Source organism: Aquarana catesbeiana, linkage group LG04 (assembly GCF_042186555.1).
Source record: "Aquarana catesbeiana isolate 2022-GZ linkage group LG04, ASM4218655v1, whole genome shotgun sequence".
NCBI classification, from domain to species: Eukaryota; Metazoa; Chordata; class Amphibia; order Anura; family Ranidae; genus Aquarana; species Aquarana catesbeiana.
In genome coordinates this window covers 165,684,857-165,701,416 of record NC_133327.1, presented here as the reverse complement: position 1 = coordinate 165,701,416, position 16,560 = coordinate 165,684,857, and the positions used below count along the sequence as shown (strand labels likewise).

The 16,560-nt window shown below is 45.4% G+C and overlaps 1 protein-coding gene across 2 annotated transcripts in view; it reads left to right on the top strand.

Annotated features, from left to right (window-relative positions):
* Nucleotides 1-985: 985 nt before the first annotated feature.
* HLTF (helicase like transcription factor) overlaps nt 986-16,560 on the top strand; it is a 149,460-nt gene continuing 133,885 nt past the window's right edge. For both annotated transcript variants that reach the window (XM_073625911.1, XM_073625910.1), the window contains exon 1: nt 986-1,157. In XM_073625911.1, coding sequence (XP_073482012.1) covers nt 1,138-1,157 — 20 coding nt within the window. In that variant the 5' untranslated portion in view covers nt 986-1,137. The remainder of the gene's footprint in view (nt 1,158-16,560) is intronic.

Below are 16,560 nucleotides of genomic sequence, written 5' to 3'. Positions count from 1 at the left end.
TCTCTGCAGACCAGAAGCATCCCACAACAGCTGCAGTTTTGGAGTTGCTCTGACCCAGTCGTCTGGTCATTACAATTTGGCCCTTGTTAAAGCCGTAGTAAACTGCAGGCGATTAAAAATAAAATAAATCCCCTGCAAGGCAAAGTCATAATGTGTTGGCGTGCATCGCATACTGGCACATTATAAGAAACGTACCTTAGAACGAAGCCCTCCAGTGCTGTGATGTCACCTCTGAATGAAAGGGCTGACATCTTCCCTGGTCTTCCTTCCGGGTTCATGTCCTCTGGCTACATGAGTGGCCAAGGGCGCGATGACGTCACTCCCGCACACAGGAGCGGCATGGGATCTGAAGGTCTGGCACTGTAAGCCGGTCCTTCACATTGTATGCACTGGTGATGTCATCAGCTACATGCACTCAACGGTGAACGTTTAGGAGATATTCACAGTATCTACAGGTAAACCTTATAATAGGCTTACCTGAAGGTACAAGTGGTGTCTACTACCACTTTAGTCACTCAAATCCTTAAGCTTGTCCAGTTTTTCTGCTTTCAACACATTAACTTCAGGGACAACATGTTCACTTGCCACCTAATATATCCCACCCACTCTCAGATGCCACTAAAATGAGATAATCGTGTTATTCACCTTAGCCTCTGGGTAGTCATAATATTATGGCTGGTCGGAGTATTTCGCTTTCCCATGCTTTTATTTATTTCCAGGCGCCTGCTCTAACTATAGTGGATAAGCACCAACTCTGGAGTCAGCTTCCCCTGGAACACATAACAGCTCCCTCTAGAGGTACACATTAAAAAAAAAAAAAGATAATCAGACTCCTTCCTAGTCCAATATATGAAGCGGGTGGTACAGCTCCACCCCTAAAACTCCGAGCGAACCACAGCAACCCCGCCCACTGCTCTCTAACTGGGCGATCTTTTGTTCGCGGAGCTATTGGCTAGTTGTTATGTGCTTACTGTTCATTGGTTAGAATTTGTGTTGGGGCGGAAGGCCGGAAGTGGCTGTGGTTCGCTGGGCGTGTGGAGGGCGGGAAATCGGAAGGCCCCGTTGTCCGGTTGTCGGGGGCTGTGAGTGGAGCTGATGAGTTAACCCTTCGTGGTGTGACACGCCCGTCATATCACCATGTCCTGGGGGTGTATGAGGTAATAGCGCCCTGTACATGGCAGGGCTGAGCTGGGAGGAGCAGAACTTCCTCCATTCATTCTTCACTCCCAGCTGCTGACACACGATGTGTATCCCGACAGTGTACAATCCACGATGTGTGTCCCGACAGTGTACAATCCACGATGTGTGTCCCGACAGTGTACAATCCACGATGTGTATCCCGACAGTGTACAATCCACGATGTGTGTCCCGACAGTGTACAATCCACGATGTGTGTCCCGACAGTGTACAATCCACGATGTGTGTCCCTACAGTGTACAATCCACGATGTGTGTCCCGACAGTGTACAATCCACGATGTGTATCCCGACAGTGTACAATCCACGATGTGTGTCCCGACAGTGTACAATCCACGATGTGTGTCCCGACAGTGTACAATCCACGATGTGTGTCCCGACAGTGTACAGTCCACGATGTGTGTCCCGACAGTGTACAATCCACGATGTGTATCTCGACAGTGTACAATCCACGATGTGTGTCCCGACAGTGTACAATCCACGATGTGTGTCCCGACAGTGTACAATCCACGATGTGTATCCCGACAGTGTACAATCCACGATGTGTGTCCCGACAGTGTACAATCCACGATGTGTGTCCCGACAGTGTACAGTCCACGATGTGTGTCCCGACAGTGTACAATCCACGATGTGTATCTCGACAGTGTACAGTCCACGATGTGTATCTCGACAGTGTACAATCCACGATGTGTGTCCCGACAGTGTACAATCCACGATGTGTATCTCGACAGTGTACAATCCACGATGTGTGTCCCGACAGTGTACAATCCACAATGTGTGTCCCGACAGTGTACAATCCACGATGTGTATCTCGACAGTGTACAGTCCACGATGTGTGTCCCGACAGTGTACAGTCCACGATGTGTGTCCCGACAGTGTACAATCCACGATGTGTATCCCGACAGTGTACAATCCACGATGTGTGTCCCGACAGTGTACAATCCACGATGTGTGTCCCGACAGTGTACAATCCACGATGTGTGTCCCGACAGTGTACAGTCCACGATGTGTGTCCCGACAGTGTACAATCCACGATGTGTATCCCGACAGTGTACAATCCACGATGTGTGTCCCGACAGTGTACAATCCACGATGTGTGTCCCGACAGTGTACAATCCACGATGTGTGTCCCGACAGTGTACAATCCACGATGTGTGTCCCGACAGTGTACAATCCACGATGTGTGTCCCGACAGTGTACAATCCACGATGTGTGTCCCGACAGTGTACAATCCACGATGTGTGTCCCGACAGTGTACAATCCACGATGTGTATCTCGACAGTGTACAGTCCACGATGTGTGTCCCGACAGTGTACAGTCCACGATGTGTGTCCCGACAGTGTACAATCCACGATGTGTATCCCGACAGTGTACAATCCACGATGTGTGTCCCGACAGTGTACAATCCACGATGTGTGTCCCGACAGTGTACAATCCACGATGTGTGTCCCGACAGTGTACAATCCACGATGTGTATCTCGACAGTGTACAGTCCACGATGTGTGTCCCGACAGTGTACAGTCCACGATGTGTGTCCCGACAGTGTACAATCCACGATGTGTGTCCCGACAGTGTACAATCCACGATGTGTATCTCGACAGTGTACAATCCACGATGTGTGTCCCGACAGTGTACAATCCACGATGTGTGTCCCGACAGTGTACAATCCACGATGTGTGTCCCGACAGTGTACAATCCACGATGTGTGTCCCGACAGTGTACAATCCACGATGTGTGTCCCGACAGTGTACAATCCACGATGTGTGTCCCGACAGTGTACAATCCACGATGTGTGTCCCGACAGTGTACAATCCACGATGTGTATCTCGACAGTGTACAGTCCACGATGTGTGTCCCGACAGTGTACAGTCCACGATGTGTGTCCCGACAGTGTACAATCCACGATGTGTATCCCGACAGTGTACAATCCACGATGTGTGTCCCGACAGTGTACAATCCACGATGTGTGTCCCGACAGTGTACAATCCACGATGTGTGTCCCGACAGTGTACAATCCACGATGTGTATCTCGACAGTGTACAGTCCACGATGTGTGTCCCGACAGTGTACAGTCCACGATGTGTGTCCCGACAGTGTACAATCCACGATGTGTGTCCCGACAGTGTACAATCCACGATGTGTATCTCGACAGTGTACAGTCCACGATGTGTGTCCCGACAGTGTACAGTCCACGATGTGTGTCCCGACAGTGTACAATCCACGATGTGTATCCCGACAGTGTACAATCCACGATGTGTGTCCCGACAGTGTACAATCCACGATGTGTGTCCCGACAGTGTACAATCCACGATGTGTGTCCCGACAGTGTACAATCCACGATGTGTGTCCCGACAGTGTACAATCCACGATGTGTATCTCGACAGTGTACAGTCCACGATGTGTGTCCCGACAGTGTACAGTCCACGATGTGTGTCCCGACAGTGTACAATCCATGATGTGTGTCCCGACAGTGTACAATCCACGATGTGTGTCCCGACAGTGTACAATCCACGATGTGTGTCCCGACAGTGTACAATCCACGATGTGTGTCCCGACAGTGTACAATCCACGATGTGTGTCCCGACAGTGTACAATCCACGATGTGTGTCCCGACAGTGTACAATCCACGATGTGTGTCCCGACAGTGTACAATCCACGATGTGTGTCCCGACAGTGTACAATCCACGATGTGTGTCCCGACAGTGTACAATCCACGATGTGTGTCCCGACAGTGTACAATCCACGATGTGTATCTCGACAGTGTACAGTCCACGATGTGTGTCCCGACAGTGTACAGTCCACGATGTGTGTCCCGACAGTGTACAGTCCACGATGTGTGTCCCGACAGTGTACAGTCCACGATGTGTATCCCGACAGTGTACAATCCACGATGTGTGTCCCGACAGTGTACAATCCACGATGTGTGTCCCGACAGTGTACAATCCACGATGTGTGTCCCGACAGTGTACAATCCACGATGTGTATCTCGACAGTGTACAGTCCACGATGTGTGTCCCGACAGTGTACAGTCCACGATGTGTGTCCCGACAGTGTACAATCCACGATGTGTATCCCGACAGTGTACAATCCACGATGTGTATCCTGGCAGTGTACAATCCACGATGTGTATCCCGACAGTGTACAATCCACGATGTGTATCCTGGCAGTGTACAATCCACGATGTGTGTCCCGACAGTGTACAATCCACGATGTGTGTCCCGACAGTGTACAATCCACGATGTGTATCCCGACAGTGTACAATCCACGATGTGTATCCTGGCAGTGTACAATCCACGATGTGTATCCCGACAGTGTACAATCCACGATGTGTATCCCGACAGTGTACAATCCACGATGTGTGTCCCGACAGTGTACAATCCACGATGTGTGTCCCGACAGTGTACAATCCACGATGTGTGTCCCGACAGTGTACAATCCACGATGTGTATCTCGACAGTGTACAGTCCACGATGTGTGTCCCGACAGTGTACAGTCCACGATGTGTGTCCCGACAGTGTACAATCCACGATGTGTGTCCCGACAGTGTACAATCCACGATGTGTGTCCCGACAGTGTACAATCCACGATGTGTGTCCCGACAGTGTACAATCCACGATGTGTGTCCCGACAGTGTACAATCCACGATGTGTGTCCCGACAGTGTACAATCCACGATGTGTGTCCCGACAGTGTACAATCCACGATGTGTGTCCCGACAGTGTACAATCCACGATGTGTGTCCCGACAGTGTACAATCCACGATGTGTGTCCCGACAGTGTACAATCCACGATGTGTGTCCCGACAGTGTACAATCCTCGATGTGTGTCCCGACAGTGTACAATCCACGATGTGTGTCCCGACAGTGTACAATCCACGATGTGTGTCCCGACAGTGTACAATCCACGATGTGTGTCCCGACAGTGTACAATCCACGATGTGTGTCCCGACAGTGTACAATCCACGATGTGTATCTCGACAGTGTACAGTCCACGATGTGTATCTCGACAGTGTACAGTCCACGATGTGTATCCCGACAGTGTACAATCCACGATGTGTGTCCCGACAGTGTACAGTCCACGATGTGTGTCCCGACAGTGTACAGTCCACGATGTGTGTCCCGACAGTGTACAATCCACGATGTGTGTCCCGACAGTGTACAATCCACGATGTGTGTCCCGACAGTGTACAATCCACGATGTGTGTCCCGACAGTGTACAATCCACGATGTGTGTCCCGACAGTGTACAATCCACGATGTGTGTCCCGACAGTGTACAATCCACGATGTGTGTCCCGACAGTGTACAATCCACGATGTGTGTCCCGACAGTGTACAATCCACGATGTGTATCTCGACAGTGTACAGTCCACGATGTGTGTCCCGACAGTGTACAGTCCACGATGTGTGTCCCGACAGTGTACAGTCCACGATGTGTGTCCCGACAGTGTACAGTCCACGATGTGTATCCCGACAGTGTACAATCCACGATGTGTGTCCCGACAGTGTACAATCCACGATGTGTGTCCCGACAGTGTACAATCCACGATGTGTGTCCCGACAGTGTACAATCCACGATGTGTGTCCCGACAGTGTACAATCCACGATGTGTGTCCCGACAGTGTACAATCCACGATGTGTATCTCGACAGTGTACAGTCCACGATGTGTGTCCCGACAGTGTACAGTCCACGATGTGTGTCCCGACAGTGTACAATCCACGATGTGTATCCCGACAGTGTACAATCCACGATGTGTATCCTGGCAGTGTACAATCCACGATGTGTATCCCGACAGTGTACAATCCACGATGTGTATCCTGGCAGTGTACAATCCACGATGTGTATCCTGGCAGTGTGCAGTAATGTATAATTACTGACCTGGCTGTGGTACAGTGCAATCAGGTGTCTGGAGGTGATTGTTCTGTCTGTTTAGTCATGGATGTTGGCACTGTTATGTAAAAGGAGGACTATGCTTTTTATTTCATTATTCTTCTCATTCACGCTCACGCCTTCTCATTGCCACGAAACGTGTAAAAAATATAAATTGTGTTTTGAGGTGCCGTCATTTCTTAATAGCGCACCAAACACACATGATTCGCTGCCCAAAAAGGTGCAGAAACTACTTTGGTGCGTTTGGCAGCCCATTCAAGTGAATGGGCTGCCCTATGCAGTGGCCTGAAAAAAAAACGCATTGCGTCACACAGATGTAAAAGGGGCCTTAAAGCAGAACTCTACCCCAAAGGGGAAGTTCCGCTGTAAGTCCTCCTCCCCTGCCACATTTGACAGGTACCCTCCCACATAGTTTCGAAAGGTACCCACTTCCGCTCGGATTGCCAAGGTGATCCCAGTGAAAGTTCTCTTCCCCTTCCTCCCAGCAGTCTTCTAGAACAGATCCTAGAAGACCGCAGTACTGTCCATAAAGCGCAGCCAGGTACCCACACTTAAGATGTGGATGTCAGGAACCGAGAAAATTGAGTGCTGTCCGTGATACTTTTTTTATTTGCACTAACATACAATTTTTCAGGACAAGCTTTCGGGGTATGTCCCCTTCTTCAAGGTCCAACAAGTACTGATTCACACATTTTTAAGCAGAATGTTAAAGAAGAAGAAAAAAAAAAAAAAGAGAGAGAGAAAACCAAAAAAACACATACAAATCAATGGTAATAAAGATAGCAGCAGAGTTAGTGAGATAAGGCAGAGGGAGAGCTATAGAATATGGTCATAAAACGTTAGTATAATGTGTAAGGAAACCAATATCTAAATTCAGGCCATTATTTTTTGTGTCAAAAAGAAGTATCATTCTTAGTTCAAACGTTTTCCTTTCCTGGATAGGTCTGAAATTCCCTTTAAGAACTAAAACATTGAGGTCTTCTATAGTGTGGTCCGGTTATGAGAAATGATGTCCCACAGGTGTGCATAAACTGTCTTCTTTATGTTCTTTGATGGTATGTCTGTGCAAATTCCTCTGTGACCAGTATCCCCCCCTGCATTCTATAGCTCTCCCTCTGTCTTATCTCACTAACTCTGCTGCTATCTTTATTACCATTGATTTGCATGTGCTTTGGTTTTCTCTCTTTTTTTTTTTCTTCTTCTTTAACATTCTGCTTAAAAATGAGTGAATCAGTACTGCTTGGACCTTGAAGAAGGGGACATACCCCGAAAGCTTGTCCTGAAAAATTGTATGTTAGTGCAAATAAAAAAAGTATCAAGGACAGTACTCAATTTTCATTGTGTAAATGATGAAGACTTTGCTAATGACCATGTAGAAACAAAGTTCCCTCACAGACTTCCTGGCACATCCAGTCCTCCACTGTGATAACACTCACCAAACTTTAACTGTGCTTCACCTGCCCCTTTGCTCCAGGAGTTCCTTATCGACCACCGTGTTATGATAAAGACATTGCCAATGACTGTGTAGAGGCAAAGTTCCTTCACAGCTTTCCCTGGGCCTCCTCCTGCGATCGGTACACCCCCCCCAGATGGGGGTGCCCTCCTGCTGCTGCCTAGTATTCCATTCTCCACTTCACTCAGCCGACATCCCCCCGACCCCCAGGGGCATGTTACCTCAGCTTATATAGGAGGCCCGCCTCCTGACAATACCAATTGGGGATTGGTCAGGGCTCCCACATGAGCTGCCTGCCGCTCCAGTTCTAGGCCCAGCCAATCTTCCAGAACATTCTCCCTAAAAGCAGGGGAGGCGCCTCAGAACTGGAGCACAGGTGGTCACACCCACTGCTACTCTGACAACTCCCAGCCCCCAGATCAAAACAGACAGGCCTAGCTTGCAGCATAGGCCTGCCTAAATTTGCCTGTGCTGACAGTTCCTAGTAAAAAAGAATCTATTACTAGCACCTACCTATTGGTAGAGGGTGCTACATATAACTTCTGCATATGGGCACAATACCTAATTCATCTTGGCTAGAAAAAGCATGGCCGGAATGTTCACTGAAACATACATGCGTGGCTCTATGTACAATACTCGGGAAATTCCTGACAGGCAGAAATAAAGCCCTTTATTGCAGAAGAGAGATAGCCACCTCTTCTACAGTTAAAAGTCAGCCTGCCAGCATTTTTTTTTGCTTAAGTAAGGCATCATTCAAGTGGGCAGATAGGTTGCTGTATGGTTAAACACTGCCTCTGGACGCAGTTGTACTATGCAGGGTAGATAAAAAGCAAAGATTTAAAAAAAAAAAATCAAAAGAATCTGATTGAAATAAAAAAAAAATCCATCTGATTTTTTTGATTTTTATCAAATTTATTTTAACAAAATGCTTTTGGAGTAAAAAATCTATCTAAAGATAGTTCTCTGTTTAAGATACATTAATAATTTAATTTATTCAGCATGAAATGGAGCTTAGTTATGTAGCATGAGGCTGTGTATTCTGCAATATTTACATTTTTGGTAAACTCATTCAATGAATCCAAGCTCTGCAAGCTGAGATAACACGCACTGCATTGATGCATTCACCAAATTTCACAGTAACCATGAGATAAAACAAAGTTCAAGAATATTCCTTTATCCCATTGTTTTGCAAATCTATGTACACTACAAACTGTATGATTGAATCGGTTCTGATATCGCTGTTTTACTAACCTGACAGCCAATTATTAAAAATAGGAAATCCTCATTTTGTTTGCAAATATTAAAGATTCTAACTACCAGCAAGAATAAGTGCTTAGATTTAAAGAGCACCTGTCATTTCAGATCCATCACCTGTTAGCGGGTATCCACTCACCTGCTGCCGCCACGTCCCTCACCTTGTTGTGTCACTGCCGCATCACCAGCCGTCCCATTAAAGTGAATAGGACTGTCAGTGAGTCAACAGCGGGTCAGAGGAGGAGTCCCTGCGGGACAGAGATGACAGTTGCTCTTTAAAAATTATGATTAAAATCGAGTTGATTTAAATCAAGCCTTTTTACTAGTAATTTAAATCGTTATTTAAATCAACTTGATTTAAATCAAATCCACCCTGGTACTATGGCTTTTTAAAACTGGACAATTTGCTGCAGCCAATTTGGATGCATCCAGAAATGGCGTCACTTAATGAAACAGTCTGAGTCCAGAGCGGTCCTGCATCTGAACAGCAACCTATCCGCTCTCATTCATCATCTGAATGAGGCTTTAAGTAGGGATGCACCAATACTTTTTAAATTTTTTTTATTTACTTTTTTTAGTACTCGCCAATACCAATTACTGATACCCACTGCAACTGTTTTGTTTACACTTCTGCTGTCAGCACTGGCACAAAGCATTGAAAAGTTATTTACAAATTAAAAATAGATTTATTTATTTTTTTCACGTGAAATGTATAAATATATGTCAAAGGTGTAAAAATATTAACAAACAAAGCAGACAAAAAAACGTTTAAGGCCTCTTTCACACGGGGCAGATCAGTCATGATCCGCCCCGTGAACACACGCTGGCTCAGCGGGGATCGCTCCGCCGATCCCCGCTGAGCAGGAAGATGACAGGTGCATCGCTGCACGCTGTGCAGCGACGGACCTGTCAGAGCGCCGCTCTCCCCTATGGGGGGATCGGATGATGACGGTCCGTAGTGTCCGTCGTCATCCGATCCGATCCGAAAACGGAGGGAAAAGTAGGTTTTTCCTCCGTTACACTTTTCGGATCGGAGCGGGGTCGGATGTCAGCGGACATGTCACCGCTGACATCCGACGCTCCATAGGGATGACTGTATGTCCGTTTTTCATCCGAAAACGGATGGATGAAAAACGGACATACGGATCATCCGTGTGAAAGAGGCCTTAGGTTTTAGATCCCGAGTCTCACCGCTGATCTCAGCTCATAACCAGTTTATGAAACTGAGATAATCAGCGGAGAACATGTTCTCCGCTGATTATCTCAGCACAGTGAGAATTTGTAACTGACTTCACAGAAACGGCCAGTTTATGAAGGTGCGATCTCAGCACCTCACTGGCGATCTGTGACAGAATTCTCACTTTCTGATTCACCATTTCAGAAGTGGAGAATCAGAGCGAGAAGCCTGAAACTGGTGAAATTTATAGTGTGTATATATATATATATATATATATATATATATGTGTGTGTATATGTATATATATGTGTATATATATGTGTATATATATATATATATATATATATATATATATTATTATTATTATTATACAGTATTTATATAGCGCCAACAGTTCACGTAGCGCTTTATATATGTGTATATATATGTATATATACATGTGTGTGTGTATATATATATATATATATATATATATATGTGTGTGTGTATATGTATGTATATATATATATATATATATATATATATATATATATATATATATATATGTATATAGATATAGATATATATAGATATGTATATATCTATATATAGATATAGATATTTCTATATCTATATCTATATAGATATATATATCTATATATATATCTATATAGATATATATCTATATAGATAGATAAATAGATATTTATTGATATATATAGACTATATCTATCTATAGATATATCTATAGATAGATACATCTATTATATATATTTTTACATATATATATCTATATATATATAATATATATATATAGATATATATATCTATATATATATATTATATATATATAGATATATGTATATATTTTTTTTTAGATGTTCACGTCTCTGGCTGGGTTCGCACTTGTGCAATGCGTGAACCAGCGTGATTTCTGTGCGGGCTTTCACATCGCACCTACATTGACATCTGCGCACCACTGCGGGTGTCAATGTAAAGTTAATGACACCCCCAGATCATTTCACAGATCGCAGTGCGAACTATGTAATGGTGCAGGAATCGGATCGCATGGGTGTTCACACCCATGCGATCCGATTCCAGTGCGGACCAAATAAAGGGTCCTGTACCATTTTGGTGCAAATGCAATATGATTTAGGGCCAGTTCCCACTGCTGCGGTGTCCGAGATCGGATGTGATTCGCACCGCACTGCAGTGCAAAATCACATCCGATCTCTGTGCAATGCGATTTCAGCCATACAGATAGTATTGCTAAATTTGCATTGCACTCGGACAAAACTCTTACAGGACCCTTTTTTTGGTCCACAGCAGAATCGGATCGCATGGGTGTTCACACCCATGCGATTCGATTACTGTCCGAGTTTGCAGATCACACTGCGATATGCGAACTGATTTGGGGGTGTTAACTTTTAGGCTCAGTTCACACTTGTGCGATGCCGGACATCGCACAGGCATCGCATGTTATTCGCAGCACACTGCCATTCACATTACATGCGATGTCTGTGCGGTGCGATATCAGCTGTACAGATAGTATGGCTGATATCGCACCGCATTCGGTGCAAACACGCACAGGACCCTTTTTTCTGTTCGGACCAGAATCGGATCGCATGTGTGTTCACACATATGCGATCCGATTCATGTCCGAACTGTCAGTTCGCAGTGCAATATGCAAGCTGATCTGGGGGTGTCGTTAACAATGTATTGACACTCCCCAGCGATTCGCATATGGCAGTGTGAACAGACATGCGAGTCGGTGCGGTGCGGGAACTCGCAGTGGATTCGCAGTGTTCTCGCATCGCACCAGTTTATCAATTTTTATGTTTATCTATAATGAAATATATTTTATTTTAATTTATTAATAAATATTTATACTTTATTAAAATTATTTTTTTAATGATTATAAATGTATTTTGCATTTATATGAATGGTGTATAGCTGCATTACATATGTGCATTACATTCATTTACTATACACCATTCACATTTAAATAGGGACATGTATGATCTTTAAATATTGATAAAAACAATGTTTTTTTTATAATTAGGTTAATGTATATTGTGTAGGGGGAATTTATCTTTATTATTTTATTAATATGTTGGGGAATAATGTGTGCTGATTTGTGTTAAACTTTTGTATTTTATGGTTCCTCATACTGTAATCCCGCTATATCACACGAGATTATAGTGAGAGGAGCCGTTCTCAGGAGTTCCTGGCGTTTGTAGATCGCTCCTCAACTCAACATGAGAAGCGATCTACACACTTTCATAAACAGGCACTCAGAGGAGAGCGATCTCCTCTGAGAATGCCTGAGAACTGAAAAGCGGTATTTTACCGCACTTTCATAAAAGGACACCTTAATTATTAATCGTTTATAAAATAGAAGTGAACAAAAATAAAATCAGGAGGAAATAAATGAAATGGCGAAGGAGTTCATTAAAGCTGATTAGAGTAAATTAAGGGTTAATAAGGGGTTAAACAGAGGAACATTTAATAAACAAAAAAAAAAATATTTTTTTCTCAAGTCATCTTCCAGGACGGCACACCTGAGAGATGAGAGGCTCCTCTCCACAGGAAACACAATCAATCAACAGCTGTTTTAAGTCCACACCCTTCCCCCTGATCCTCAGTTTTTGATTGTGTTTCTTCCTACACTGCGAAACTGTTTGTTTTTTTCCAAATGACCGAAGCCTGGGGCTAGTGGTCTCCCCCTGGGAGCCGGACCAAATACCTGGGAAGCCTCTGGGTCTGGCGGGATATATTTATCCTTCCCGGGGGGTTCCCCTATCCTTTCCTCGGGGGGGGGGGCAGCAGAAACTGGGAAAGCCCCCCTGAGAGCTGAAGGCCCCTGGGTACAGTAGTGTCCCCAGAACTTCAGGGGCCTTTATCCTGTCTCCCCCCTTACCTGTCCGGACGTCCGTTCAGACGGGGGTGCTAGCCGTCGGTTCTTTCCAGGGGGATCGTATCCCCTGACTCCTGGGTCCCTGGTAGCTCGCGTGGGCTGCTGGGGAGGGCACCGCCTGAACGACCCGCGTTCTTACCCAGAAGGGAAGGCTGAGAGTCAGCAGGAGCAGGCGCCCACATCCTCCTTTCGAGGAGGCACCAGTTTACTATGGTGAATGTCTGCCTAAACCACCTCATGGGAATGAGGAACGTACGGCATTGCCCCCCCCCCCCCCCCCCATGTGTATATACTGACTGGACACAGCCTAACCTTGCAGCTCCCTAAAGGGACAGCAGTTGTGGGGGGGGGGGGGCACTTTGGCGGCTATCCTCCTTGCGTGTGGACCATAAGGATGGAAAAGCAAGCCCGGTGGCTGTGGCAAAAGGGGAAGACGACAACGGTGAGTCAAAAATCCCCAATCCCAGCCAGATGGTTTCTGGGCATTTGAGATAATCTCCCCTGGGGTCTGGATTCAAATAGCCCAGAAGCTTTTGCTAAAGACACCAGCCACAGCTCCCTCCTACATCAGAGATGCTGTATGGTGGACAAGTGGTGCAGAGGAGCGAGTGTGCCTAAACCACCTCAGATGGGAAAGAGGTAGGTAAGGCATTTTTTCCCCTTCCACCTGTATTTACTGAGTGGTGCAGTGCAGGACCTGGGGTCTCCATAACAAAATAGCCCAGAAGCTACTGCTAAAAACCACCAGCCACAGCTTCCTCTTATAGCAGAGACACTGTGGTTATCACAACAGTAGGTTGCCAGCCTCTCCCTACATACCCGGTTGTGGTACATTAGTAGGGGTGAATACAGCAAAGAGGGTGACCTGGTAGAACAAAGAGTTCCTTACTGGCCAGGTATACCACTGAACAAGTTATTAATGGTGCAATGGTTGAAGGATTCAGGAGTAAGCTCCCTTGCTCAGCAGGTGCACTAGGTTATCTGGCCCTATTAGCCCAGCTGCTAGGAATCTGCTTAAAGTTGCTCCAAGATGCTTAAAAGCTGACCCAACTTTCAACAATGTGGCAGGGACCAAGCTTCTGTGTGGCACAGTAGGGGTTCCCTTGTGACAGATCCTCCTTTTGGGGGTTGCTTGCTATGGGTAACTTTTCATAAGCTCCAACCTCCCACTCCACTCTTACATTGTGGTTATATTTTAATGCAGGGGGTAAGAAAAACCTTTTTGTTGGTTTGGGCTACAGTCCACTCAGTGACAGATCTAAAAGTGATTTACCATAAATCGTTTTTCCTATAGCCTTTGATTAAGGATTTTCTGTGCAAACATATGCAAGAGCTAGATGGCTATATGATTGTTTCTTTAAGGGCTGCAGGTGGCTATTTACCTCCAGGCTAAATTGGTAACCACCCTTTTTAGAGGTCTTATATTGGTCTCTAGGGCTGGGCTCATTGAGACTTTAGTTACTGATCAGCCCCACCCGTGTATGAGCTGGCTAGCGTTTGCTTAATCTACGGAGGTAAGGTAGGACAACAGCTACTATAGTAAGGTGTCCATCCATTTTAGGATTGGTTCCTTCACTGGTGGTGAAGGATTAGTATCTACAGCCCAGGCTATGCCTATGAAATAATTTGCTCCTGTTTGATTATTTCATAAAGGGATACACCATGACTCCTCCTTGGCTGCTCACCAGTAGACCTCAGTAGTGAAGGTTTGTCCTTGCTGGGGTGTTTGGTGGCACAACTAAAGTACACATTGAGATTTGTGACATCTCTGCTGCAGTTGGGTGTCCTTTATATCCTAAAGGTACTGCTTTGTTTGGCTACAGATCAGAAAATACAACTGGGAAGGTGGTCTGTACTTTCTGGTTTTGTGCCGCACGCCAGAAACGCACATCATTGAGTCTGGTGATGACATTTCTGCTCATAATTGTTATATTGCTGCACATCAGACCTACACAAGATTGGGGTCTGTCTGTGGGGTTTTTGTGTCCTATATTACTGCCTTATTGGTTGCTTATCAGAAAGGCAGCAGGAAAGATTGATGGCAGGGGTAGTACATATACTGCCTTTGGTAATCGGTACAGCACCACAAGGTGGCGTCGTGCTGATTCAGACAGTGCTAATAATGGCAATAGCTGCCGCTTTTAGGCATGCGATTTGACATGTGAGTCGCATGCCAAATCACTTCAATATGGATGTGCTATCTCTATTCAGAACTGTTATATTATTGCACATCAGAGATATATAAGATTGAGGTCTGTCTGTGGGTCCTGTATTACTGCCTTATTGGTTGCTTATCAGAAAGGCAGCAGTGATGACGGATGGTCCTGATTTTGTTGGAAAATACAAAATTGAACCTGTGCCAGGGGTAGTACACATACTGCCATTGGTAATCAGTGCAGCACCACAAAGTGGCCAGTGCTGATTCAGACAGTGCTATTAACGGCAATGGCTGCCAATTTTAGGCATGCGATTTGACATGTTGAGTCACATGCCAAATCACTTGGATGTGCTATCTCTATTCAAGATTGTTGTTGCACATCAGACACATACAAAATTGAAGGTTTACTGCCTTATTGGCTGCATATCAGAAAGGACACAACAGTGAAGGTTGTTTGTCTTTTTCTGATTTGTTTTTGCTGCTCAGCAGGGAGACACATTGAGGGTAATGACATCTCTGCTCAGTATTGGTATATGCTACACATCAGACATACACAAAGATTGAACATTGTTTGTGTCCTGTATGTCCTATATTTACTGACTTATCGTCCGTATATCAGAAAGACACAGCAGTAAGTGGTGTTTCTCATTGATCTTCCTTGCTATTTCTTAGGTATACACAGTAGGGGGTTGTTGGCTGCACGCCTCCAGGGAGCCACAGCATGGGGACCCCTTGTTTGTTCGACCCGAAAACTGCTTTTCCTGCGACCTGTGTAATCTTGAGGTCTGTGGTTCCGTAAGCAGGGACTGCTGGATACGCTGCGACCTGGAGTCGCACAGTCACGAATGATACCCTTTGGAAGCCATAGTATGACTTCTCATGCGTCTTGCAGTCCCAAGTGGCAGGTTAGGTCGCACGGGTGTGGGAACCCTAAGCTTATCTGTCCCTTCTGGTTCAGGTTTTGCAATGCTGCAGGAATACTCATTGTGGAGTTATTGCCTTATTTTGCAGTAGACCAGAAAGATCGCAGCTGTAAAGGCTGTCTGTTGTTTCCTTGTTTTTATGTTGCTGCACAGCAGAAGTACTCAACATTGAAGCTTGTTGGTGCTTTCTGTTTCATATTGCCTTACCTTATGGCACTTCAGAAAAACACAATGCTGTAGGTTGCTTGTGTTCTTTCTCTGTTGGTTCTATGTAACTGCACTACAGAACTGCATAACAGGAAGGATTGTCTTTTAACTGTACTTGGTGGTTCGTCATAAATACGCAACATAGAAGTTTGGGTCTTTCTGTCTTCTCTTTATAGCCTTGTTTTGCTGTACATCAGTAAAACACCACTGTAAAAGGGGGTTATGACCTAGCTAGCTGCACTTCAGAAATGCGCAGCATTTAAGGTGTGTTTGTGTCTTAATGCTTACATATTGGCCGCACATCAGAAAACCAGACTGTGAGGTTCAGATTTGGGTCTCTTCCCATATTTGATATTTTGGTTTAGCTAGTCACACTCAGATACACAACATTGATGTCTATGCTTGTGTCCT